At 36.5% G+C, this 27,871-nt stretch overlaps 1 protein-coding gene across 1 annotated transcript in view; it reads right to left on the reverse strand.

Moving 5' to 3' along the window:
- Positions 1–488: 488 nt before the first annotated feature.
- The window catches only part of steap4 (STEAP family member 4), a 51,876-nt gene continuing 24,493 nt past the window's right edge, over positions 489–27,871 (reverse strand). Inside the window, exons 3-5 of the mRNA XM_028791039.2 lie at positions 24,467–24,994; positions 6,926–7,090; positions 489–1,132 (exon numbers count right to left, since the gene is read on the reverse strand). Of these exons, the coding sequence (XP_028646872.1) occupies positions 857–1,132; positions 6,926–7,090; positions 24,467–24,994 (969 nt within the window). The 3' untranslated portion in view covers positions 489–856. The remainder of the gene's footprint in view (positions 1,133–6,925; positions 7,091–24,466; positions 24,995–27,871) is intronic.

Below are 27,871 nucleotides of genomic sequence, written 5' to 3' on the forward strand. Positions count from 1 at the left end.
AAACCGAGTTGTACGTGTACCGAGACGATCGTGAACCGAGGTTCCACTGTAATTGATTCAGCATAGCTGGCAAATACTTCCCTAGCCCCCAGGGACACCTAAGAGACCATTTCACATTATATTCTGTTCAAAACTAGTTCAGTTTCTTCCTCCCTATTGATTTCAAAACATTTTACAGAGACTGGCAAAATTCCCAAACATTTCCATGATTTCAGTGAACTCATGGTGAAACAAACTCCCCGGGGTTCATTCATCACTAATAACAAGTTGGCATTCATGTTCACCTGTATTTGGGAGAGAAGTTGGAAAGGTAGTAGGGAAAGTAGTTGGATTGAATGTTAATCTTATAGCAGTTTTAATTTGTTTAAAGGATTAAAGACTCTAAGACATATGGGATATCCATTGGAGTGTGTTTCCTGCAATAGTAATTTTCATTGCAGGGGCAATAAAGAAGATTGAGACAGCACAAATGGGAAGTTGCAATTGCATTATAATTTAACATATTTATTATTATTATTTAATGTGCCCTCACATTAAACTAGCGGAAATAAGCTTGAGTGTGGTACCGTATGTACTGCATATGATTTTAATTAATTATTCAAAACTTGAAAATCTCATGGACATAAATAATTTATTCTCATATAAGTTAAAATTAAACTCAACCTAATACTAATATAGTACCTACTGTATAAATATAGCAGTCTTCCTGTGGAAAAAAAGAAGGTTATCTGTACAGATATAGTATTATTCCTGTTCTGCTGGGTGATTATAATTTAATACTGTATTTCTGATAGTTGGCACAAAAGAACAAAGTTACAAATTCATGAAAGTAATTTTTAGTGACATATTAATTCATTTATAATGCTAAGGTACCCCCAATACTTGTTTTCTTTGCATATGGTGTCTTCTCTGCATGTCGTTCAAAACCTTGCCGAATTCTCATGACTGCTGTATCCACACAAGGAATAACAAGAATAACTTTAAGGATCAGTACAATACAAGGCACAATGAGAGAGAACATGTATGTTGGTGGGAGAAACCACCTATAGTTATGAGCATGGCAGAACATGTCCCAGCCGTACAGAAAGGTATGAAGAGTGCATAGCAGAAGAGTGACGTAACCCAGTTTGGACTGCAAAGAAAAAGTACAGAACTTCAGTAAACATAAGACATTCATTTTAGAAAATCATTATTAAACATGTTAAAATTACATCCTTTAAGCTGTAAACCTTTATTAACAGAAAATATAGTAAAATTTGGGAGGTAATTTGTATCTAAAAATGTAAGTAATGTATTTACTGTGTAAGAAATGCATTTATTTCACTGATTGCATTGTTATAATTTCACAAATTAAAAATACAACTTTAATATATTTATAAATAAATGCTCAAAAGTTTATTCATTATTTGTAATATTTGTTTAAAAATGAACACCACTATCATGTTGCCACTGTATATATGCATATTTTACATAATATGACTCAATAGTGGGCGGCACTATTGTGTGTGTGTGTGTGCCCTGTGGTGGGCTGGCGCCCTGCCCGGGATTTGTTCATGCCTTGTGCCCTGTGCTGGCTGGGCTTGGCTCCAGCAGATCCCCGTGACCCTGTGTTAGGATATAGCAGGTTGGATAATGACTGACTGGCTGACTGACTCAATAGTGGTATGATGATTAACTCAAGATGGGTGTCGACAAAAGTCGCAATCAAAGGGTACAAAGCTAAATATTGAGATGTTGTGTATTTACTTACATTTTTGTGTTTGCTGTTGTTTTTGTTCATGTTGAATCATTTTTCTTATTTGTATGTTATTTCTGTTGATTTTGCTTATTATTAGTTAATTGTGTACTGTCTTTCTAAGTTTGCATGTTTTTCTTGTGCTTTGTGAGTAATGTCAATATTGACATTGAAAAAAAAATCAACCACAGAAGAGTTAGCACTCTTAGGGTTAGGGTAGGGTTAGGTTAGCGGTTAAGGTAGTTAGGTTAGGTAAGGTGTAGGTTTCCAGCCAGGTTGCTGTTTGTCTTTAGTAGTGTTTCTCAACCTTAATAGTGTCATGACTGTGGTACCGGGCTTCAAAAAGAGGGGCTAGGTTTTAAATCCATATAGCCGTGTCGTTCTCCGTGGGCGCGATTGCATGACTACGGGGAGCTGATGAGGTAGTTGGTGCGAATCACACCTGGACATGTGGGTGTGATCGTTCTCAATTGCTTCATTAGCTTCCTGCGGCGTGTGATTAAGGCGCTGCACCCACAGAGGCACGTGGGGATGTGTATATATACGGGTCGGCACCAGGTAAGGGGGATGGATAGATCAATCAAGGAGAAGAAAAGGAAAAAGAGGTTAAAGAAAGTGAAAGGCAGTCTTAGCGGGAGGATTTGGCCACCTGTAAGGAGGAGACAGCATTAGCTGGGCCCCATGAAGGAGCGTTTGGTTGTGGCATTCTAAGGGCTAGTCTACCCCAGTGAATATTCGGGTGAGTGGGGTGAGCAAGGCAGGTGCCCTTCCCGGGGATCTGAGGAGCGACTACGTGAGCGCAAAAGAAGAAAGGAGGAGAGCAGACCTCGGGCAGTATGGCTACAATGTCTGGAGGCAGTCAAGACAGAGGTTGGCCGAAAGGAGCTTGTTGCTGTTGGGTCTCTGCCGGTTACACGAGTTATGGGTGAGCCGGGGAGAATGAGAGAAGGAGGTGTGCTAAGATCATGAACAGTGAGACTGCATTTTTAACTTCAGATTTTAAAGGATTTATTTATCCCCACTGAACACTTGTTTTTATGGATTATTTGTTGAAACCGTGATGCACTGCACTTTGGACACTGTTTTGTTGGTTTTAAAATAAAAGCACATTGGCACTTTTGGAAATATCCCCTGGCTTCATTTGAGAATTGCCCTCATATGTCAGCTCATCTTGGTGACATTACCGACGGTGTCGGGTTCAGAAGCTCCCAGCAGTTGGATGGGAGCGTGGAGCAAACCCGCATCGTCACATTTGGTGGCAGTGGTAGGATAAAAACAATCGTCACAATGACCAAGTTTTTTTTCTCTAAGTATATTCTCAGTCAACAAGGGGGTCAGAGTACGGTGGAGTCACAAGCACAAACATAATAGCAGGGTGGGGGGATTTTAGGCAAGTGCACATAACAGCCGGAGGTGGGGAAGATCATTGATGAATATGATAAATATCATATGGTGACCCACTTCCACCAACTAGCACATTCAACAATAGCAATCTGTGACGCACAGAGGTTGAGAAACACTGGTCTGGATTATGGCCTTTTACCAAGGCAAATGTAGCTATTTTTTTTAATTTATTATGCAATATAACAAGAAATTGCTTTGGATTTTGTAATTTCATTTAATTTAAATGTGTAGGAATCCATGGTGTATTGAGAATATTACATTTTCCTCTACAGAATTAGATTAGTTGTTGACTTCAAATTGGCCTGAAGTAGTTTTGTGTTCATGAATCTGTGCATGAGTGTCTCCTTTAATCACATCTTCTTCAGGGCTACTTTCATTCTTAGACCCAGTATTGGGAGAGTTCATTCTCATTCTCCACAACCGTGTAATGCAAATTGTTTCAGAAAATGAATGGTGATGTAAATATCCCTGATGGTATTTTGGTTTCCAGAGGGAAAATGTTACTAATCTGTTAGAAGAAGGCATTTTTTAAAAAAGAAACCAAGAATGGTGGACTAAAATCAATACAGGCTAATTGGTTGCAGTAAAGGGGTTCTACGTGGGACAGGTAAAAATAATAATAATAATACATTTTATTTATATAGTACCTTTCCTGTGCTCAAAGCACTTTACAGAAATTCAGAAAGAACAACAGAACATATATACCATTGGATACAAGTAATATCCACCGAAAACACTAAATACAGGATATGCAAAGCAATAAAACAGAATAAAAGACAATAAACGTAGTAATAAAAATAGTATGTCAAAAAAACCTAGAACAAATAACATCATATGTGGTACAAACAGAAATCATCCTGAGCTCCTCGACAGAGAGGGTATACTGAATAAAGGGTCAGAATGTCAAGGTAAGTTAAACTCCTTGGCGAGCAAATGAGATTTAAGTTGTTTTTTAAAAGAATGAATTGAGTCAGCTGATCTCATTAATTTAGAGAAGTCATTCCAAAGTCTGTGAGCTATAGAGCTGAAGGATCTGTCACCCATGGAGCACTGGTTAGTTTGGAGCCTAACAAGATTACCAGAATCGGTGAACCTTAATGGGTAAACAAAAGCATAGTAATGGAAGAGGATACCTTTGTAGTCCAGTGCAAGGCCATGTAAAGCTTTATAGGTTATTAATGGAATTTTATACACAATCCTGTAAGCCAAAGGAAGCCAGTGAATCAGCATGGGTGTTATACGTTCACTGTTGCAGGTCTGTATAAAGACTCATGCAGCAGAGTTTTGAATAGGCTGGAGCTATGATAACTGAGTAGAAGGGGCACCTGGGTTCTAGTTTCACTGAGGCAAGTTATGAGCTGAAAAACCTCTGATGAACTTCTCCTTTTTACACTGAAATAGATCTGAGTATCACCTGCATAAAAGTGGCAACCCAGTCAAAAGTTACAAATAATATGGCCAAGAGGAAGCATGTAGATACAGAACAGCAGAGAGCAGAGGACAGAGCCTTGAAGAACCCCTTGTGAGACTGGCACTGAGCTGTACCTACTGTTGCCGTGACTAACAGACTCTTGCCTATTAGTCAGACAGGACTAACTCACAGGAGGGCAGTGCCATAAATACTCAGAAATAATGATACTTGGTAACTTTCAGCAGAAGGTGCCTTGGGTACATGTCTGTATAACTGAGTTTAGGGTATCAGAGGCATAGGAACATTTGAGGTCAACAAAGGGCATCCAGGAGATAGCCTGTGGATTTTCAAAATAAATCTTTTTTGATCATAGTAGTAAAGGTGACTCCCTATCAGAGGCTAGAATCTAGAGAATAAATAAGGTAAAGTTTTAACTGGCAGCAAGGTTTTTGAGAGAAAGATTGTGTTTTGAAAACTGTGTGCAAGGCAAATAGACATAATACTACTGCATTACTACTAAATGATCCTTTCCTACCAAATGAACTATATTTTTGCCTTGAACCTCAATAATATATGAACAATGAACAGAAGTTCAGTCTTAATTATGGGAAATGTATCTTTTTACTTACTTTCATTTTCTCATCATTCTCTTTTAAAGATTAACTATTTTTGGTCACAGTAACAGTTTGTTGTTTGTTTTTTATTAACATGGAGCTTTTTACATGCATGACATCAATAATCAGTGAGTCTTGTCTCATATCTAGGCCCAAGAACTCAAAGTGAAATCTTTTTAGGTAAATAATAAAGGTTATCTCTGTGAGCACAGATAAGACTTTGGTCACACCTCTGGACACTAGTGTCAAAACCCAAAGTTTTCTTGGTTGATAGCATTTTTAACATACTCTGCTAAGTTTCCTTTGTTATTCAGCTGGTAATTCTAATATAGCTTTACCATTGCTTCCAACTGTTTTTAAGAGTCCATACCTTTTATGTGGGTTGTATATTAATTGGATTAGATTAATTTGAGTTTACTGCTTCAGTTTGCCATTTTCTGTGCACAGACTTTTGGCCATGCTAACAATGAAATTCTGTCAGACCCAGTTTTCACTCAGTTACAGTAATAATTTGGGAATGTAGTAAAAGCATGGACAAGTTTCTCTGCATTTGAAAAGGACAGGAATGTACCAGTATTTATAGAAATGTGCCGCCAGTGCTAAATCACTATACTCAAGAAGTTACTGTAAATATGGTGTCCCACAGCGCTTAGTACTGCGACCATTACTGTTTTCATTTTACACGCTTCCATTGGAAACTATCATTAGAGAACTTGGCATTAATTTTCCCTCATATTCAGATGACACCCCATTACACCTTTCCCAATTATACACTAGCCTGATGCAGCAACTAGCGATTATGTGTAAACAAATAAAATGCATGTGGGTTTAGTGCTAGCGTAGTACTTACCACAGTCATTGCATTAAGTCATAAATATTAGCGGAAGAGCATTTGCTTAAGGTCAGGTAGGGTAGAAGTGAATATGTTATGTACTCCATCTCCATGCACCTAATAACGCTGACAGTTAAAAGATGTGTGGCTAAAGACATAGCTTAAATTGTATCCACTTAGCCAGGCTACACAATGAGTAACTTCATTCAGATTAATCCCAGTATAAAGAAATACATCTGTTTAATTTTCATTCTTTTCTCTTTTTCAAAATAATCACTTTAAGCCACTGAAGGAGCCACATCTTTGAGCTATTATTTAGAGTAGGAACGACACATCATTTTTGATTTCAAGATATGTGTATTTGTTTAAAGTATAGAAGTCCAATTTAATTTTTTTTATCCTGGTGCTAGCATAAGGTTCTTATCCATTGCAGATTTGTTATTCTCAGTTGACCATCCAAGCTGACATGTGGAAGAGATCTCCTTTTCATTAGCTCATCGGTTCGAGTATTCCTCTGTCTCTATATTTCCATAGGTCCATTTGGGAACTTTTCTAACCCTGTGTCTTTAACACTTCTTTATTAGCAGCTGTACTAGTGATACTTAAATTTTTAAACGTTTTTAAAACTGCATGCTATTTTAACTTGTATAAAAACAAATAGGTACTATGGTTGCTAGCATGAACCTTGACCTATGTCCTTGTATTGAGTTTACATATTCTTCTGGGATCTCTGTACATTTTCATTATAGTTACTTATTTTTTATTCTCTCATACAAAATTGTCCAAAATGAACGTGAAATGGATCAAGCAGTTTTATGCATGGAAGGATAAATACAAATATGTCATTTTGCATTTGTAATTGATCCCATTTAAATTTTTAAATTGTCAGATTCGTTTGTTCCAAGTAAAAAAAATCAATTAACAAATACCTGCACAAATCTAAATTCTCTCCAGTTGACTGTATTGCTGACAGAGGGTAGAGAGGTTATTCCCAATAAAAGGTAGAATCCAAATCCTAGAATTCCTGCACTCAAGTATGAATCATTGCGCCAGGCATAGAAGTTCTGAAATATTATTGTTTCATTATTCTTGATCTATTAAGAAAGAAAAAAAAATTATATAAAAACTGGCACAAACAAAAGACTTGACAAAAACATTTGGGAACAAAAAATGATAGGTTACAACATAATTAATAATAATTAAATTTGGCTGCATTCAATTGGATGAGTTTAGAAATGTATTTTGGTATTGAAGGATTAACCATTAGAGGGCCATTGATTAAAATGTCAGGAGCATGTTTCATTAAAACTTGTGTTAAAACTTGACAAATATCATCTTCACTACCATGTGGTAGTTTTCTACTATAAACGGATTGACAACACATCTAATGTCCACTCCTGTTTCACAAAAAAAGTTCTTCATAGTCAGCTCCCTCTTTGACATTTTTTGCTGTGTGTTGAGCAGAGGGTGATATTGCATTTTTTGCATGTATTGGTATGAATATAGTAAACACAAATCACATGTCACTGTTTACAGATGATTATAATAACCTGACTGCATCAATTTGTGATTGTATTGGGCTAGTCATTTTGTTCAGGGACCTTCATTAAAGGTATTTGTTTGGTATGCATTTGGGATTGCTTTGGTAAGATTATGATTTTGCTATCACCATCTCTTTAAACCAATGGTTAGGATGACAGGTCAAAACCGGATCGACTTTTATAACTGTCAAATGCATTTGGTATGGACGTTTCAACTCAGTTTAGTCAGCATGGCTTTTCTTTAGCATTGTACCTCCAGTTTTAGGATAGGGGGTAATTGACCATATATATCACTGTATCTGAGTGTGGAATCACTGCTCTACAGCAGCTGATTGGAAAGAGAATTATCAGTATGCAGCATCAAGCACACACTGCCTCAGCCATGCTGTCTATTTGAACTGCTCTCAAATGACAAGCGCTTCAGAGCCTTTCCTGTAGGGGCATTGCAGTTCAAAAACAGTTTAATCCCAAGAACTATAAATGCACTCAATTATTCCATCAAGTGCTCCTTGTAGAACTGTTTGTACTTATAAGTACAATTACCTCACTGTAAACTTGCAATACACTTATAATATTGCACAACCTGAGCCACTTTATAAAGCACGCATTTACATATGATGACGATATCATTTTTAAGATGAAATTCAGCAAAATATGTTTATTACATTATACTGATAAAATGTTAACATTATTTAAATAATCTATACTGTTAATAATTAAACATGTGAGGACACGGTGTCGCAGTGCTAGTGACAAGCTGGCGCCCATTCAGGGATTGTTCCTGCCTCATGCTGCATCCTTGCTGGGGCTGGCACAACACTGGAGGGATAGATGGTTAGAATAATTAAACATGTACTACGAAGATATTTCAATGTTCCTTAAAAGTTTTGAAGAATCGGTGTTTTAAGCCTACAGATGGCTTGACATCTACGTATTACAGAGCTGATTGTGTGGCGATTGGTTACTTGGAGAAAGAAAAGGAATTACAGGAATTGGGGGTTAGTACGTTTGAAAGAGACAGTACTGCTGCAATAAATTATATCATCGAAGGTCGAGCATGATGCAGCAAGCATCTTGCGGGAATCATGAACAATCTCTGGATGAGGCGCCAGCTCGTTACTATCACTGCGCCACTGTGTTCCCATGTTTAAGAACGTGCTTTAATTCCTATCATCATGAAATGATAACAAGTATGCATCTCAGTATTTAAATTATTCAATGAGCTCTAATATCACAAATGTAATGGATTCTGTGTCCTGTCGGAGGAAGAGAAAGCCCATTTAAGAATCATGTAGTGATTTATCCACATAGAGCACATAGAAGAACAAATAGAATACAAAGCATTTAATGTGCTACTTTAGTTACAATGGGATTTGACAAACTAGTAAATTGAAGATTTTAAGATGATTTATGATAAGTTTATGATGTTCTGCTTTAATGACAAAATAAACTACGTGATTAAAGTGGAAATTTTGAGATTAAAGTTCCATGATTTTTTCTCACTGTGTCCCTATTTTTTTTCTTTTCTCTGTACCCTAATAAGCTTCCATATGACACTTAGACGGTGGGCTATGACTCACCTTTTCATGGCGACTTTGATATCTGACAACTTCCTTTTTATTTCGGGCACTGTGCAACTTTGTGAACATATTCAAAGAGGCGTAATTCTGGGAGGAGTTGGGGAGTGGCAGCAGGCGCGTGCACGTACGTTACTTTTCACACTGACCGGGATTTACAGTATGTAGCAGAAGAACGGAGAACATTTATGCATCTGGATTTTTTTGCATATGAACATTGCCGCTTTTGTCCATATACCCTATTTTAATGTGAATTCTACACACAGCGTTATGCATGAGGCCCCTGGATAGACATAGATAGTTTCGCTTCAGTTCACAAGTAAGGAGATCGAAAGGTATCCTATAAATTATGAATCAATAAGTTTTCCTGCTATTTCATGCATAATTATGGAAAATATAACCAAACTACTGGAAAACTGTGAAAAATGTATATTTAACAGCCAGCATAGGTTTAAAAGAAGCAATATCATGCTAATCTCATTTTCTAAACAGGTAATTGGAGTAGTAGATAAATAAAAACATATGATATGTGATGTGAATTTTCACCAAATAATGGCACTTATGAAGGTAGGTTTTAATCTAGATAACTAAAAGCTAAACAAACAACTGATTGATCTTTTTGCCAAATTCTTTGTTTTCTTAAATATAATCATAATTACTGAACATTTAACTGTGTGTTGTTACTTTAGTATATGTTACATTGCTGACTTTATACTTTGTAAATGCCAGGGGTAACTGTTGCCCCTTTTAATCCAACAGACAGATACGAAGACATAGGGTAAAAGCACAAAGAAGTGCTTTTAATTGTTTTTTCTTCTTCAAAGTGCCTTTCAAGCACCACAGCCACCATAAACAATTAAATAAGCAATAAATCAATAAAATCTTTCCTCCACACCTCCCAGCAAGCTCTGTCTTCTACCTCTCAACTCCTGCTCGCCTGCTGGGTTTTCAGCAGTCCTTCTGTTCTTCCTTCCACGTGACTTGCCAGCACTTCCAGGTCAGATGGAAACCTCCAATTCTTTAGTCAGCCCGGAAGTACTTTGGCACTCCTGTCCATGTGATCCATTAGTACTTCTGGGTTATAGGAAAAGTATGACTCCCCTGGTCCTTCGACAGCTCCCCCTGGCGGCACCCACAGCACCCAACAGGACTCTGAAACCGCACTCCAAATCCCAGGATGTCCTGTGGGAATCCGGAGCACCATTAAACTGCAAGGGAGCTGCTATCTAGCGTCTTGAGGGAGGCAGTGTCCAAAAGTTACTGCCTTCCCCCATCTTTTTCTTCTTGGGGTGTCCCAGCCAGGTTAAACTGCCAGCCGTCCATCACAACTTCTCCACACAGTTCCCTTTTTACAAATACATTTAATTAAAGATTATTTTCATGTGTTCACATCCTACCTTCAACCAAAAGAACACAGTTAGCATTATCTATTTAAAACCTGCAAATAATTTTAACAGTGTTGTGTAGTTCCATTGAAAATACATGTTGTGACTACCTTCTATATTTTTTTAAACATAGCATTCATGTAGCAAGTCTACACCAATGTGTGTAGCTGTAGAATGTCTGTAATAATTTTTACTTATTGTTCTGTTGAGAGAACCACATGCATAAGCCCTTTAATTGAGACAGGCCCAACCATGTAAAATAATTACCGCACATTGAAAAGTGCCCTGAGAATTCAAAAACATAGAGTTTAAATGTTAAGTGACTCAGCATTTATGGAAAAGCGCTAGACTGTATGATGTAATGGAAACAGACAATGTGGTCTCCTATTTAGGAAGAGAGTCTTTAAATGTAGACAGAATTGATTTGAATGTTTTGGAAGAGTGCGAAAGACAGAAAATAAGAAAACAGTATAACAGAGATGGCTGCCCTACTGAATGTAAGACTGGGAATACTGGCTTTAAATGCTGAGTGGCTTTCTGATTATAAGTGCACTTTTTATTCTATAGAGCACTCTATATTCTATTGATACTTGCTTAATATTTTGACTATTATGTACTATTACACAAGAAGCCTATAAATGTGTATTAAAGGAGATCATCAGTTCACTTTATTGTTAATGCTATTGCATGAGTGTAGGCGGCACTGAGAATCAGAACGTACTAAAAGTACGTATGGAAGTAGCCCAATTCTGGTAAGTCTATGCCTGAAACAATGAGGTGGCAGAGTCCCAAAAGAGGTTCACCCATATGCATTTCATTTTGTGAATGTTTCACCTAGAGTGGTGTTTACTGTATTTCAAATGAAATTACTTTATTTTTGGTTAAGGTGATCTCTGTAAGCTCAGGCAGAAAAGAGGTAGATGTCAATAAATTTGGTTCAAAGGAGATGTATATCCATATGAACAAAAGCAAAATAGGCCAGGTGTTCAAACTGGAAATTAAAAAATGAACATTGGGAAGTTATTCAATTTCCAGAATTATCTGATAGTCCTAAGCTAAAGGGAGATATGCTTATGGGTAATATTTTCTAGCACAAATAAAGCCATCAATCTCTATTTATAGGGAGGGAAGTACAGTTGTAACAACATTACAAACATTATTGAGTGAAGCAGAATTTACACTGAAATCATAATCCTGTTATCCACTATTTTCCTTAACCATAAACATGAACATTATGTTCCATGACGATAACCGGAAAACCCATAATGTGGTCTGTGAAATAGCAATGGAAATTCCCAACTCAGGGGTGTTGGACACTTATGAAAAATGCCTCTTAGCTGTTGTAACTATATAAACAGTCTACTAGGTGACTCATCAAAACCTTCCATTCATTGGTCCATCATTCTGTCATATCTGCTATTAGAATTCAATATCCATAGGTGTAAAAGATAAGCAATACCAATTAAATATTAGCATAGATTTCTTCATCTGCCAACTGGCCATATATAAAAGCCCTTATAACAATTAAAGCATTTTTTGTAAATAATCAAACTTCAAACAGATAGTTTTCTGAACAGCTAATCTTATTTTGGGGTCATGGAGAAATTAATCTTAAACAAGTAGAAACCTTCCCAAGAAAGGCACCACTGGCTGTAACAAGATTTGCGCATCTCAAGCACATAATGATATAGGCACACATAAACCAGGGCATACTAGTGCAGCCCTTTAAAAACTGAGCTACAGAGAAAAGCTGCAAATGATAGGACAGGGAAAAGGTTGTAGAGAAAAAGTATATGAGAAAGAGAAATGAGGGTAGAGACAGGAAAAGAGAAAAGAAATTTCTAGATGGAGAGTGCATGCATTTAGAAATTATGTGATTAAGGATTAAGTTGCCGACCAAAAAACTAAAGTTAAGTTACAGGAGAAGAAAGTTTAAAACCTTATGTTTGTTTAATAAATAGCCTATTCTACTGCTATGCTAACTGTTTTGCAAGACTACAGGGTATTGCAATTGTTTCCAAGGACTGAGCTGAGTGAGGCAGCCTGGCAAACTGTGCAAGCTCTGTCTCTTAGGTGCTGGAGAAAACTGGCACTTAAGTGAAACTTGATATTTTGAGGTGCACCAAATTTACCTGTAGCTGACTGTCAGCTGAAGCTGAGTATATCTTTAACACAACGTCAGACATTTGGATCACCTGATGTCTGCTGCAGACAGTGGAGTGGAGTTTCAAGTGTGCTGTACAAGTGTGAAGTGGGAAATAACACATCACGTAAATAGCCCAGGTGAGTCCAATTAAAAGCAGAAGCTGGTTGGAACAAAAACCTGCAGCCACAAGACCGAGGTTGGGAAACACTGGTCTGTTCAAAGGAGCTCAGGTCAGGATCCTCAGCATATGCCAAGGGAGGCAAGATGGCGCTAAACTAGAGATATCTTTAAGACACCAACTGATTTGACTGAAAAATGTAACAGCCTGATATCATCCAATCAGTACTGTATAGTCAGTTTATCTGTGCTAGGCTGGCTGTCAGTATTATCATCTTCTGACTGAAGAAAAAACATACCTTTGCTACATATTTATAAAGGAATATATAACATATACTACATAAAACAATGAAAATGTATACATAACAAGGAATTAAAGCATTAGCAAATAATTAATCAATATAAATCAATTAATGGGAAAGCTGAATAACCAACCAGCCCTGCCTGTAAAAGGATTGGCTTCCCCTTAATACCACTTTTTACCGTATACCTCAAATCTAGCCATCCCTCTTTATTCTGCAAACAGCCGTCTCCAGAATAAAAAGGTGTCTACAGTTATCCAAATATGAGCTCATTTGGTTTGCTAAAAATATTTCCCTTTTATAGCCAGCACCTTTATTATCAAGGCTCTTTATTATCTCCAGCATCCCTCCATTTCTTAACTGAACTTCCTGCTGGTAAGCTGTAACCGCTTTTTTTTGTCTTGTGTAAATATGAGTTAAAAATTATTTGATTTCTTGCCACACACCAAAAACAAATTAAAATCTCAGATCTTAAACATTTGAATGCTTAATGTTTAAAATGTTTATTTATACAAATGAGATGATGATGATGATGAATGGCCCAATTGGCTCTGTTTTCCACAGTGAGCAAATATTGACTGGAAGGTGAGTAAAATATTCTGCTATGTAGCAAGATATACTTCTCGTCAAAGATTTAATATGTGTTGCCAGCAACAGGCTTGTTATTTAAAGAGACGTGGCACAGGAATTTGATCCATCCCCTTCGGGGCATTCTGCCATGCCACTGATTTAAAAGAAAGTAAACATCTGCAGGGAACTAAATATGAAAGTCCTTTGCAACTGAACTCATAGAAGAGTGTGGATTAAAAGTCAAAACATTTCACTTGTCTAAGAAACTAAAATGTTTAAAGTGTATTGTTACATAAAAATATGAACTTTCCTGGCTTCTGTAAAAAGGCCTTAAGTTAAGAATAACTTGAAGGTATCAGTTAGTTTTATAACTTAAAAACTAGACATTAAGATGATCCCAGGGCTAAATTTAGCTTGGCAGTATGTAGACTCCATACTCTTTAAAATCACTATTTGTCGACTGATACTAACTCATTTGGAAAGACCCTGAAGTGTTAGCAGCAGCTGTAATTCAGCCTTGCTTTTCGAGGTAATATATCACTGTTCAAACACCAGCAGGCAACAGGCTGCTATTCTATAATTAAGTCCATATCAATGCCTACAAGTCTACAATATTATCAATCAAGGTATTGCTTATTTTGCACTCTGGATTCAAAAATGTATTATCATAACAGAAAAAATTACAAAAGAAGCATTTTACTTAATGACATAAAGCTGTCTTTGATAAAAAATCTCTTCACTTCCACAGAATCAGTTATACTATAAAATCTGTACAATTCCGACACATGCAAGTACACATAATAATATTGACTTAAAAGAGTCTTTCTTAAAACAAGGAAAAAGAGTGCTACAGCATGAATGGAATATCAATAATTAGAAAATACTATGATTAATATACTGTAGTATAAAAGGAATGTAGGCAATACACCTTCTTAAGTGTTGAGAGACAGAGGTTCATCTCACTTGCCAGTCAGTGTTTAGCTCATCTAGCAGTAATAACTATGGCTAACATGACTTTGACATTTTAGCATCCATGGTCCCCCTCAATACCACATCCAAATTGTGCTGTGTATTCAATCTGTGTTCAATAAAAACAATTTATAAATATGTTTTTGTTGCTCATTACTAAACAAAGCAAACATTACCTTGCATTGAGATCACACATTGAGGCAATTATTAATTTCTAAACTGGGAAAAATGTGGCTTTTTACAGAGGCTTTTTAAAGAAATATGTGAGTAGATAGATAAATAACAATGCACATACACACTATGGTCTGAACACACACCAGAATGACTTAAAAGGAAGAAAATTTAAAAAGAAAGTGTAAGATCTTAGAAAGTTAATATTAATCTGAAATCCACATAAGTGTCTGCTTAATTTCGCTAGAATATTAGTTTCTCATAATTACTTAGATTATGGTATGATCTTTTACCTCCTGTAAGTTAGCAGGAAGGAAAACTTTCTTAGCTATTCCTGTAAAAACAGAGTGTTAATTAAGCCAGTTAGGAAATATTCTCACTGATAGCATAGACTGTTAGATTAGTTTACAAAGACAGTTTTCTGACTGTACTGACCAATATACACGTAATATGACTGTATGACCAAACTTAGAGAGAAGTGAAACAAGTAAGCCTTAAACAGAACTTTCTTTAAACAAGAACATTTTTTTTCTCTATAATAGTATTTTTTTCTCTATTCTTGTATGAAGTGTTTCGCTTTGAATTTTACTAAAAATTTTTTAAAACAAAGATATGTGGATTGTGGAATTATTTGAACACATGTCATGCTATTGCCTGAACTTTTCTATGAAATGAACTAAAAGCTGCAGAACTTTGGTAATATTTGATAAACACAGCTACAGAAAGAAAACTTCTGACTTGGCAATCACAGTCCCAGTGAGACATCATGGCAAAGAGGAACCTTCTTGTTATCCCAGCTTGTGTGTCTGTTCAGAACCCCGTCTCAGTACAGCTTGGTTGATTATCACTAACACTTGCCAAGTCAGTATGCAACCTTGTGGTGGTGATTGATGGTCAGTTGTCCTTTAAGGGCCATGTTGCTGTGGTCTTTCGGACTTACAGATTTACTCTGTACAGTATCCACAAGATCAGCCTGCATCAGACAGAATATGCAGAACAACTCCTGGTCCAGGCTCAGGTCTTGTCACGGCTGGACTACTGCAACTCTCTGCTGGCAGGACCACCAGCATGTTTTTCCAAGCCACTGCAGATAATTCACAATGCAGTGGGGCATGTCTGGTATTCAATCAGTCAAGGCAGGCACATGTTCAGATCACTACACTTGCTTCATATATTGGCACATATTAAGTTCAAATCATGTATGCTTGCCTACTCAGTGGATCTACGCCTACAAATATGTAGACACTTGACACCTGTGCTGCTTCTTGACCACTCAGATCTGCTGATGAATGGCGTCTATTGATGCCACCTCTGTGTGGTATCAAATCTCAGTCCAGACTCTTTTCATATGTAGCCCCTGGCTGGTGGAACAAGCTGCCCACCTCCATTTGAAACTCTTGACTCCCTCACTGTATTCAAGAAGCATTTGAAGACTCTTGTTTGGTGAATTTCTAAGTGACTGCTGGTAGATTTTGCATATCTGGGAACTGTAACTAGTTTATACTTTGTTTTTCACTTGTGGAAATCAATTTTGTACCCTTGTCCTATAACACTTGATCTCAAAGAGTCCCCAAACTGATATTACTCGATTATGTTGACCTGCTTTGTAAGTTGCTTTCAATAAAAGCATCTGCTAAGCAAATAAAGTAAAGAGTAAACTAATAGGTGTCTTCAGCAAAAATATTCAGAATGACTTTAAATTGTGTATGCCATATCAACAGAACCCAGGGCTGTACCCCTTTATAGGTTAAGAGGGAACATGGTCACTGCTTTTAACAAACCTTTGAAAAAATGGGTATCAGTTATACAGGCATGTGGAGTGTCATTTTATGGTATTTCAAGATGGTTGATCATGAATATTATAATATTTAACGGTGGTCTTATCCCATTAAGAGCTACTCCCAGAATGTTAAAACTGGTAAATTTCAAACATAAGCATGTGGTTATCATTTAAGATTATTTCAAGTTCAGTGAATATGAATATGTTAATATTTTTGATTTTTAATCCTTTACTAAGGAGCTCCATCAAAGGGACAACAGTGATACATTTGTACTACAACCAATTAAATTTGGACTTTGAACATTGAAACTGAAGCACACATTTTACTTTTTCAATATTTAAAACAGCTATTTTTGTTTAATCTGTAGTTCTACCTCAAGATGATTGTACATTTCTTATGAACACCCCCAATTAGGGTTGCTTACGCTAATTGAGACTTTTTAGAATTAAAAGTCAAGCTGGATGCTATTTATTACTAATGTGTTTTGCCCTTCCTTTGCCTATTGTCATGGTGCTTGCACCTGTACTTGGTCAGAAGTTCTGTGCAAGAACAAGGTGCTTTGTACCATTTTATTTCTGAGTTTAAAATGATAGATTGGTCATCTAGCTCTGTAAAGAGGATTACTTGTGTTCTGTTTTGTTTATTGTATTTACCCCTTTTTTTCACACCCATTGCAAGCCCAACCTACCTGGAAGGTGGTTTCTCTGTTAATTGCCTTTCCCAAGATTTTTGCCATTTCTTATTTAACAAGTTTTTTTGGGGAGTTTTTTTAAGGAGTCAAGGCTGGGAGGCTGTCAAAAACAGGGCCTGTTTCATTGTGGCATTTCTTGTGTGATTTTGGGCTATACAAACAATAAATTGTTGTTGTTATAATTTTGAAGAGTGTGTCTGGAAGAACTGGGCAAATAGTCAATATCTGAGATAAAAAACACACAAAAAAGTGATAAAAAGTGATTTTGTTGTAAGTGTGTGCAATATGCTGGTGTGCTTATCATCTTTTTACAACTGGACAGACTCATATGCAGAATATGATACATTTGTATGGGCAATAAACATTTAGGCTGGTTTTATTTTTTATAAAATGATGTAAATTTTCTAAAATTCTTTTTAATTTTGAACTTGGTAGAATTTAAATTATAAAGTTTTTTTGTGCTGTTTAGAGCCAGTTTCATTATGTACTATATCCAGTTATTGTAACATTACTCATTTGAGATTTTCATTAAAAAACATTGAACATTAATCACCATTACTAAATTAATTATAGAATGAGGATGCTTATGGTTTCATAAAGAATTTATTTTTCCACAATTCAATTTTAAGTAATTTAATTTAATTTAATAAACTTGTGTTTTTATATTTGCATACACTTTGTATTTTTATATGTGAATAGGTGATTTTTGTTTTATAGAAAACGGAATTCAATTATTTCTATTCCCATTTATTTTTTTTGTGCATCTACCACTAGACCTGCTGGTGTCAGTGTTGACTGATGACACAATTTTCTGTGTAGTACTGCTGTTTAGTAGATAAAAAAAAGCCCTTATTGTCAGATATTTGGTCATAAGGTACAGATCACGCACTCTTTAAAGCACATTTACATATTAATGTTAATTAATGCATTAATATTAGCACAGGGCACTATTTTCAGTTTATGATTTTGAGAAGTTCCATGTTTCGTTATGTAAAATCAACAAATCTAAGAAGAGATATTCACCTAGTCAGTCAAGTTCACTTGTTAAACTAATAACTAAGTTGTACAAATATCTTATTGAAATGATTTTAAACGTCACTAGAGTGTCTCCTTTAACTAGACAAGTTATTAGTTTAACGCATTGAGCCTTGTGTTTGTTGTGGATTCTCTTCTCCTTCAATTCCCTTCAGTCGATGTGGAACATGCCCTTTGTCAAGAGATGCAAAACGTTTGGTGCTGCTTGGTTCTTTTCTTATTGTGGTAGTCAGAAATGCAACAAATACTCCAAATACAGTTTATCTGGAACACGTAGGAATTTGAGCATATGTCTTCCTTTAACAATGTATGTGATACAGACTAACATTTGTTTAGCCCTTTTAATTGTTTTGGGGTGTAATCATTCCATGGAAAATGAAAATATTGCATCAGTAGAAACCTTCAATCTTGTTAAGAGCGTATTTCTTATAAGGCAATATTACTTATTGTGAATCAATGATTGATTGTCTCTTTATTTGCATGTAGCACCTTTCACTTGTTTACAATGAAATACATTTTTCAAATACTTGCACAGTTTTAAAGATTTGCTGGTTATCCTAGATTGCTTTTTCAGCCTCCTCAAAATTTGCTACCCTTCCAATATTAGTGTCATATGCAGATTTTATAAGTTAGAATTTTAATATCTAACCATTTAATTGTGCAGAATGAAGTAATGCTTTTTAATACAGCATATACAAATAGGGTCTCATTCATGAAACATGGGCAGAAAAAAACTATAGAGATACATTTATGTGCATTTTGGTAATCAGTAATTTTAAAATTTGAGAAATGAAAACTTTTTTTTAAAAATTGGCAAACAGCAGTTTTAAGTTTAAGAGAATGTTCCCTATACAATCCTACATCTTTATGACCAATAGGGCCCAAATTTTGTATAGTGGCTCTCTAGGACCATACAACAACAACAACAATTTATTTCTTGCATAGCCCAAAATCGCGTAAGAAATACCACTATGGGCTTTTTTTGACAGCCCCCCAGCCTTGATGCCCTAAGAAAACAAGAAAAAAACTCAGACAAGGTAGACTACATTGGAACCCAAAATTTTGACCTTGGATGTCCCAGTGGGTTTTTTTCCTGTGTGCTACAGTTTGCCCACCAGTGCCACCTGCTGGTTCAAAGCAAGCATTATAATCTACACCTTTTGACTGATCTGGACGAAATTTTGCATAGTTGCTTTGTATGTGTTTATAGATATGAGAGACTATGTTAGAACACAAGCAAATTCTTAGCTTATGAGAGCAGAGACATTTCTAGAGAGGCAATATAGATGACTGGTGGCACAGCTAGCAATAGCAACAGGGTCACCATTTAAAAATACCTAAAAACTTTTGCTTTCTTTCCTTAACTCATTCAAAAGTATACCTGGGCAATACTGGGGTACTTCTGCTAATAGGTCTATAATAATTATGTTTTCAGGTTTTATTTTCTGCATATACAAAATCAGCCATGGTTATTTTGTGTCTATTTTCAAGTGATACTATTTGTGTTTGACGTCTTGAACAGTTCATATAATGGATGACACAGAATTAGCAGCATTTGTTATCTTCTTACACGTTTTTGATTTACTTATTCTTCTACTGACTCTAGAATATAAAATGTTTTTATCTTTTTTTTTACCGACCTCTTCTAAAATAAAACATATTTCAGCCTCTGAAATTTTTTTCTATTCTTTTGTTGGGTCATTTTTCACACAAATTTTCGTATTAATCACCAACTCCATATTAAGTAATAAGGTGGGTTGTGAAGGGGCTAGATTTATACTGAGTAATAACATGAGTGTGCTGGCCATTTACGACTGACTGCGATTTTTCAGCCTACACGGGCAGTTGTGGTCACATCTGGTTTCAAAGCAGAGTTCATGAATATGGTGTGAGGTTTTGTTGGACAATCTCTTACATGGCCAAATATATCTATAAATATGCAAGCATTTCATGAATGAAATCCAGTAATGGATACAGTAACTACCACATTTAGAAACACTTGTAATTATTTTAGCATTTATTGTTTGGTTGGTTCTACCTAGGTTACAAAAAAGGTGACTGATGTTTAAAATACTAGTTGGGCTCCAAGGAACACCCAATAAAGTCATTCCAGGCAATTGTCAAAGCCATAAATAACAACAATAGTGAATAATTAAACAGATTTTCATAGTATCGTGTTGGTTATAAGAATTACTGCCAAAATGGAGGAAAATTGTTCAGTAAGATCATCTCGAAATTTAATTTACAGTTCATGCATAAGAGGTTAAAACAACCTGCTGTGAATATGCTTAAGTCTTTACAAAGTATTATAAACATGGACCATTCACAGTTTTGCAGGTGAATGAAAGACATGCAAAGCACAGGACTGATTTTTTCAAATTAATCATAATTAAATTATAGGGTCATTGTTGTCATGTTTCATTTTTTTTATCAGCCCCCAAAATAAGTATTATACATACCGTATATACTCACATATAAGTCGGCTCTTGAAACCCAAAAAATCAATCATAAAATCAGACCCCGACTTATACGCCTGTTCAGAAATGCGACTCTTACATTTTTACATTTTTTTTTTTTTTACATCTTCTTGCCTCCTCCAATCTCTAATCAGTTTCTCAGACACATTGAATTTTGTTACAGCAGCGCAGTTACCAATTTCTTTCATTACTTCAATGACGTTTAATTTAAAACCAGTGTCATATTTTCTTCTGATCGAATGCTCCATCATAGATAAGGGATGCTCCAACAATAAAGGTGTATGAGGGTATGAAATACAAAAAACACAAATTAGTGCAAACATTGCTTCAGAATATTTCGGGTTTTATCATATGGTCACGTAGGCACAATAGAGAGAGAGAGAGAGAGAGGTTAGGAGCACATGCTAATACAGCGCATTGCTGCACCCACATAGATAAAAAAGGCTGTGTACTCCATGGTTGCGCTCTCAAGTGGTTGTTAGCATATAATAATTTCTAGGACCAATAGCATGAGTTTTCTGCATTCAACTTATATGACCAAATCAAGTCCAGACTTATCCGCGGGAGAACTTATCTGCGAGTATATACGGTAGTTCATATACCATATACAAGTCCACAGACAAAGACGATATTTTTAAAGAATGAGCAGGGTTCATTTGATATTTTTATTACCTTTGCCGAACCCTTCATAGCAGTCACAGAACATAGGAATTAGTGTTCTCTTCAAAAACAAATGAAACACAGTTTACCAATACTTTTCCTACTACTGCCTAATGCAAGAGGACATTCTTGTTATGCCATGCAGCCCTGAAACATTTTGAACTTATTGAGATATGTTCCATTTGGTTAGATCCTACTCTGCTGGGCCCTTGAGCAAGGCCCTTAACCTTCAATTGCTCCAGGGGCGCTGTACAATGGCTGACCCTGCACTCTGACCCCAAGGGGTATGCGAAAAACTAAGTAATTTCCTTCGGGATTAATAAAGTATAATAAAATAAAAAAAATTCTTTAAGGAAATGACTACGTACTGCCCTCAGCAAGGTCTGATAGTAATCTTTCCAAACTTCCATGTTTTTGCCTTGTCGACTAGTTATATCTAAAGGTGGTAGCCCCATCAGGTACAATAGATCCGTTGGAAGTTGTCAGACTATTAAAAGTACCCATGGGCACTATTATGAGACTATTTTAAGTTTGTCTTCCCATTTAGGCACAGTTAGAACTAGTGTTGATTAGTGAAAAGTGTTTTTTGCAGTGAACACACTGTACTCATAGGTGACCTTGTTTGTTGAATATTTTCCTGAAAATTTACTTTGGAGCTGGCTTAGATAAAAATTTTTTCCCAGCGTCCCATGATGCTTTGTGAGGATCAGCAGAACTGTGCATGCATGATGTCACGACCCAATAAATGCTCCACCTTTCTACCCCATTTGCATTTAAAAGAAAAAAAAAAAATTTTTTTTAAGGGCTGCATTATCTGACTTAATGAGAATATTATGAGTATATAACAATGATTTCTGTGCACAGTTAGCACATGCAAATTATGCATGTGCTGCCGCAATGAGTCAAAACAAGGAGACTCTCCCTTTCAGAAAACACAGGAAACCCTGTGAAATAATAATAACAAAAGTTTTATTACTATTTACAAGCAGTTTCCTTCTTCTTGGTAAAACAAGAAAGCACACAGATAAATGGGAAACAAAAAAAGATGATCCAGCTGTGACCAAGGCTGCAACTTTAAACAACAGAATGAGACATTCTCATGGTGCATGGCCAGTGTGCCCCTCAAGACTGGTACTCTGTGAGCACAATATATGTATATATATATATATATGTTAAGTTATTGCTAGTTTTGGCCATTTGTTTTATTTTGTTTGTGGTCTGCATCTTTTGTTGTTTGAGGCACAGTGGTGTAGTGGTTAGCATTGTTGCATCACAGCACAGTGCATATTACATTTTAAGTCACAATAATTGGTCCAGCATAATTGGCAAGTGTTTTCCTAACCCCCGGGAATACTTAAAAGCCTTTGCACCACTATAATCAGCTGAAAACAAGTTCAGTTCCTTCTTCGTCATTTACTACAGTGCATTTCACAGAGTCCCTGAACATTTCCATTGTTTCTTCAAAATCACGGCAAAGCACTAGCTCATCGCTATTTAGAACATTAATTGCAATGTTATGGTTACCATACTGGAATTTCCTAACAAAGCGGTCAAGTGCACCCTTCTGTTTATGGTCTAAAATTTGTCATATGCCACAAATAAAAGAAATGTGTATAGAAGAAATGTAAAGGTAGTTTAAAATCTTACTAACTTTAGTTCATAGGGTTCATAGACAGATGGACTTCATACAATATATAATTGAAGCAAAGAGGTTGAAAAAAATCAAAACAGTGGCCATAAATCAAAGGTTGACTATGTTTTCTGGACACCTTTTGTTGGAAGTGTACCAATCACAAGCCACTAGAAGGAGACCAAAGGTGAATTCAGCAAAATATGATGGATTTTATCTCAAATCCTATCTGTTAACAGATGGTTATGGACCATGAACAAATGGAAATTATTGCTGGGGAAACAGGATATCTGTTATACTCTACTTACCATGGTGACCCTTCCCAGAACAGTGAAGAAACACAATGGGTCATAAAACTAATAGTTACAAAATGTTCTTTTTGGGAACTTTTTTTTTCTAATCATTTTTTGTAAATTACTGTAACAAAAAATAATGAATTTGAATTGTTCTTATGCTTGCTCTGAGATAATAAATTTCACCCTTTTTTATTTTATTTACTATATGATATGATAAATGCTTTCAGAAATGTTTGTGGCTGGCACAGACAGGAGGTGATGAACCATAAAGATAGAAGTATTAATTATAATTTGTCATTTATACAATGTCCTTAATTTAAATTCATTATACAAGAAATATTCAACTATGCATGAATAAACTGGCAGCTGCAACTTTTAATCATTGCAGACCACTGATTATAATTTTGTTAGATGTAATGAGGTAGGTTCTTTATATACTGTAACAAGATGACTGGCAACAGAGGAGCATACAGGTTTATAAAATGGACAACAAATTATCCTTTTAAATTATAAAGGAGTATTTAATATTTAAGTAGGAAACATGTTGTCACCATTGTGGAAGGTCAGGGTCTAGCCAAATTCATTGGGTTCGTTTTGCATAGAGGTCTTTTAACTTTGGGAAACTTGATTTTTAGTCACACACCATCAAAACCAAGTTCAGACTCCTCATTAGCACTCTTGTCCAGAGATGTGCAATAAAGATTTCCAGTGAGGTAAGTCAAGGTGGTGACCGACAGCACCATTACTCTTGGAATTGTCTAAATGTCTCAGATTTATTGGTTGTGACCTTGGTAGCCACATTTTCAAAGCAGTTTAAAAGTGCAGGAGTTGTTTGCCTGATATTTATTGAAGGGCTGTCAGGAATATACATGCTTGGAACCTGAGGGGCTAAAAAGTCAACTTGTATCATGTTAAAAGTGCAGCTCATTTCTGACACTACTGCAGAAGAAAATCTGGCTTCGGGTGTCAAGAATGTAATGACAAAAAAAAAATTAAAAAGCACACTGTAGGCTACACCCATTGGTAAGGAAAACTTCATACAAATAAAACAAAATCCTTTATACTACTTAAGTAAGGCTACTGGGAAATGCATTGTTAGGTATTTAATAACTGATTACTTACCTGTTTGGCAAGGTAGGAGTTTTGCCTATGCCTCACATAGTATCTGACAGGAATGATCAACGAGTATAAAACATGAAGAAAAGCAAAGCCCAAGGCTACTAGCCCAAGTTGTTTCCGGCAAAGCATCCATTTGTCTAGCCATGCAGGGAAACGCTTGTATTTTGTACCATTGTACAGCTGAAGAAAGGCTGCAATCACCCCAGGCAGATAACACATGGCCAGCATGATCAAAGACACAACTGGAAAAATGTGATTGGCCAGAGAAATAAGGATCCGGAATGAAACATCTTTTCCTTCTGTGGCATAGGCATAGACAACATCTCTGATCACACAGTAACAGAAAAAAGCAGCTGTCAGACATGTGGCAATGCATAGTGGGAGCCTCCAAAGAGGAAAGAGCTGCAGAGGGTAGTTCTCTAATTCATTTGCTGCTCGGAGTGAGCCATAGTCAAGAGCTATAAGTCCCAGATGCTGGGCAATTTCCATAACGATGCGCTTTGATTTGTAGTCGTTTCCACAAACAGAAACCTGCCAGAGAAAGAACATGTGTGATAATTACTGATAGAGGCTAAAACATTGTGTGATATTTTTTCTCTCTCCAACTGGTTTATTTAAAAAGAAAGTTGTTTTGTTTTAAGCAATTGGTGAGGTAACACATGTGTGCAAAATTCACAACAAGCTAGAAAGTAACTGCAAGTGCAAAGGTTGCTGAACAAACATTTTGTAGCGCTCCGACATAATAAACTTCATGACCTCAGGAGACTGCCATAGATGAAGAGGTTATAACAGCCTGGTGCGGTCTAGCTGACATCGCTAGCAAAATGATGATGCTGGAAAAAGAGTTTATACCCAGGCAACCACAGGGTATTACAAAGTGCATTCACACACTGAAAATTAATTCTCAGCAGCTGAGAGTTCAGCCAAAAAGACTCTCTCTGACTTTCCATTTAGTGTTCTGGGGATCCTTGACATTAAACATAATCTGTGGAAAGATTAATCGAGTCACAAAGAATATAACATCTAGAGTTGCAAAAGTAACAGTTTCTAAGAACAGGAACAGTAGATGTCAGAGGTACTAAATATGTCTGCATGGTACAAGTCATGACATCTCCGTCTGAAGAGATTAATAAGCATACAGCATAAAGTTATTGTCACATTAAAATTGGGAAAATATATACATGCACATAAATCTACTTTATACAGTTAAAAATCAGATTCTAAACCATTTTATAGCACATTTTACTTTAAACATCAGAAAAGACTCTATGACTGTGTACAGGAATGTAATTTAAATAGATTAGTTAAGCTATATACTTCATAAGAAACCAAAAAGGCAAAAAAAGTTTTATGTGTGGGTAATCTGAAAATTACATTTTCTGACAAATTAAATAATACTAAGTAATTTCCAAATTGAGTGTACTTCGGGTTTACAAATATTCAAACGATAAAGTAACATGTTATGGGTCTGCAGAGAACTGAGAGAAAGAGTTAGTGCACTCTGCCACCCACTGGTCTGGCATGGAATTACTCTCATTCAGGCACTTTAGCTATATATATATATATATAAAATATTATTTGCTGTGGTCTGGCATTGGTCCCCATAGATGGCCAATCTATCAAAAAGTTTCAAAATTTTTCTCAGCCATCACTACAAAACATATGGAATAAGTAACATATAAAAAATATGTCATTTTTGTGTACCTAAGCTCTGTCTGCACACCAAAATGGGTTGTCCAGAATTCAGTGCTATGCCATGCCATTTTGCCTCTGTGTTTTCAGATGTAAACATTTCATGTTAGTTAGTGTCAATTATCTTAAAGAATTGAAACTTTAGGAAGCATTCAAAGATTTTAGAGTTTAGACATGTAAAAGTGTAGCTAAATGAAGACCTTGGTTTTTTATTAACCCAATTCTTCTTTAATCCAAGAAAGTTTTAGTCTTTAATTTGCAAAACTTAAAATATTCTGAAAAGAGAGAAAAGATGATAGTGCTATCTTGAAAATTAGTAATATTTCAACCTCGTAATTTTTGCATTACAGTATGTAGGTAGTCTCTGAGTGCTCACTTTAGAGTGCATGTTTAGTTTCTTATAGAATGCATTGTCTTTGAATTTAAAGTAAAACATTTTAAAGTTGGGAGGCATAATAATGCAGTGCTAGTACTGATTTCTTAGATCACAAGAGACCTAGCCATGTTTCTGTGCCTCTTCACTACCTGTTTGAAATTTTCTCATTCTTTCTTGTCCCATTTTCTAGTCAGTTGGGATGATGTCATCCCTATCTGGAAAGGGAAGGGTGATCGCCTGGTTTGCAGCAACTGCAGGGGAATAATATTGACTTTGGTGCCAGGTAAGGTCCTTTCTAAGGTTATCCTCAATAGGTTCTGTGATCATTTGTTCACCTACCATCGACCGCATCCTATCACTGAGAATTCTCATCGAGCATATCTTTGGAGAGTTTCTCTGCAGCCTTTGTTGATATTTGTAAAGCGTTCAACTCACTTGATTGAGCTGCCCTTTGGGACATCCTGAAACTGTGTGGGATCCTCCCGAAGTTGCTGTATATCATAGCCGGCCTGTACACTGGTATTGTTTGTGCTGTGCATAGTGGAGGAAAAACCTCTGCGTTTTTCTCAGTTGATTCTGGGGTCCATCAGAGGTGTGTTCTTGCTCTTACTCTGCTCAATGCTTGCAAAGGGCTGGGTATTGGGCTGGGTCGTGGGGTCCAGCGGCTGTGGGGCATCTATCTGTTGGCGAAGAAAGATTAACCGATCTTGAGTTTGCATGACTTTGATCCAGGCCTTTAAGGAACTCTTGGGCATAGCCATTAGCAGTGTGTCTGTCTGAGGAGAGACTTACTTACCTTGTCAGTGACATTCATGTCTCTAGAGACTGTTCCTATGAAGTCGGTATACAGACTGGGAGAGCATGGGTTGTCATGAGGTCACTAGAAAGAGGTATGTGGCACAATATCTCTGCAAAAGGACAATGCCTTTAGATTCCAGGTGCTTTCTTTTTTGTTATAAGGTTGTGATAAATGGATGCTATCCAGCGACCTGAGATGAAGACTGGACTCCTTTGGTGCTGTGTCTCTTCAGAGAATCCTTGGCTATTGCTGCTTTGAATTTGTGTCGAACAAGTGGTTGTTCATGAAGTCCTGAATGAGGCACATTACCTGCCCTGTGAGGGACACCCATATAACACTTGGCTGCGGCAGATAAATGGTCATTTCCAGAGAGTGTGACTGGACCGCATATCTGCTTGGGAGGTTGCCAACCAGGATCCCTAGTTGATTCGTAGTGTGGTGGGTGCAGCAATGTGCTGTACCAGTGCATGCTTCCCAACCTGACCTGACCTGACCTTACCTTTCTGTGTCTACTGTGGTTCTCCATTGGTATTGCTTTGCT

The sequence above is a fragment of the Erpetoichthys calabaricus genome, chromosome 13 (assembly GCF_900747795.2).
Source record: "Erpetoichthys calabaricus chromosome 13, fErpCal1.3, whole genome shotgun sequence".
NCBI classification, from domain to species: domain Eukaryota; kingdom Metazoa; phylum Chordata; class Cladistia; order Polypteriformes; family Polypteridae; genus Erpetoichthys; species Erpetoichthys calabaricus.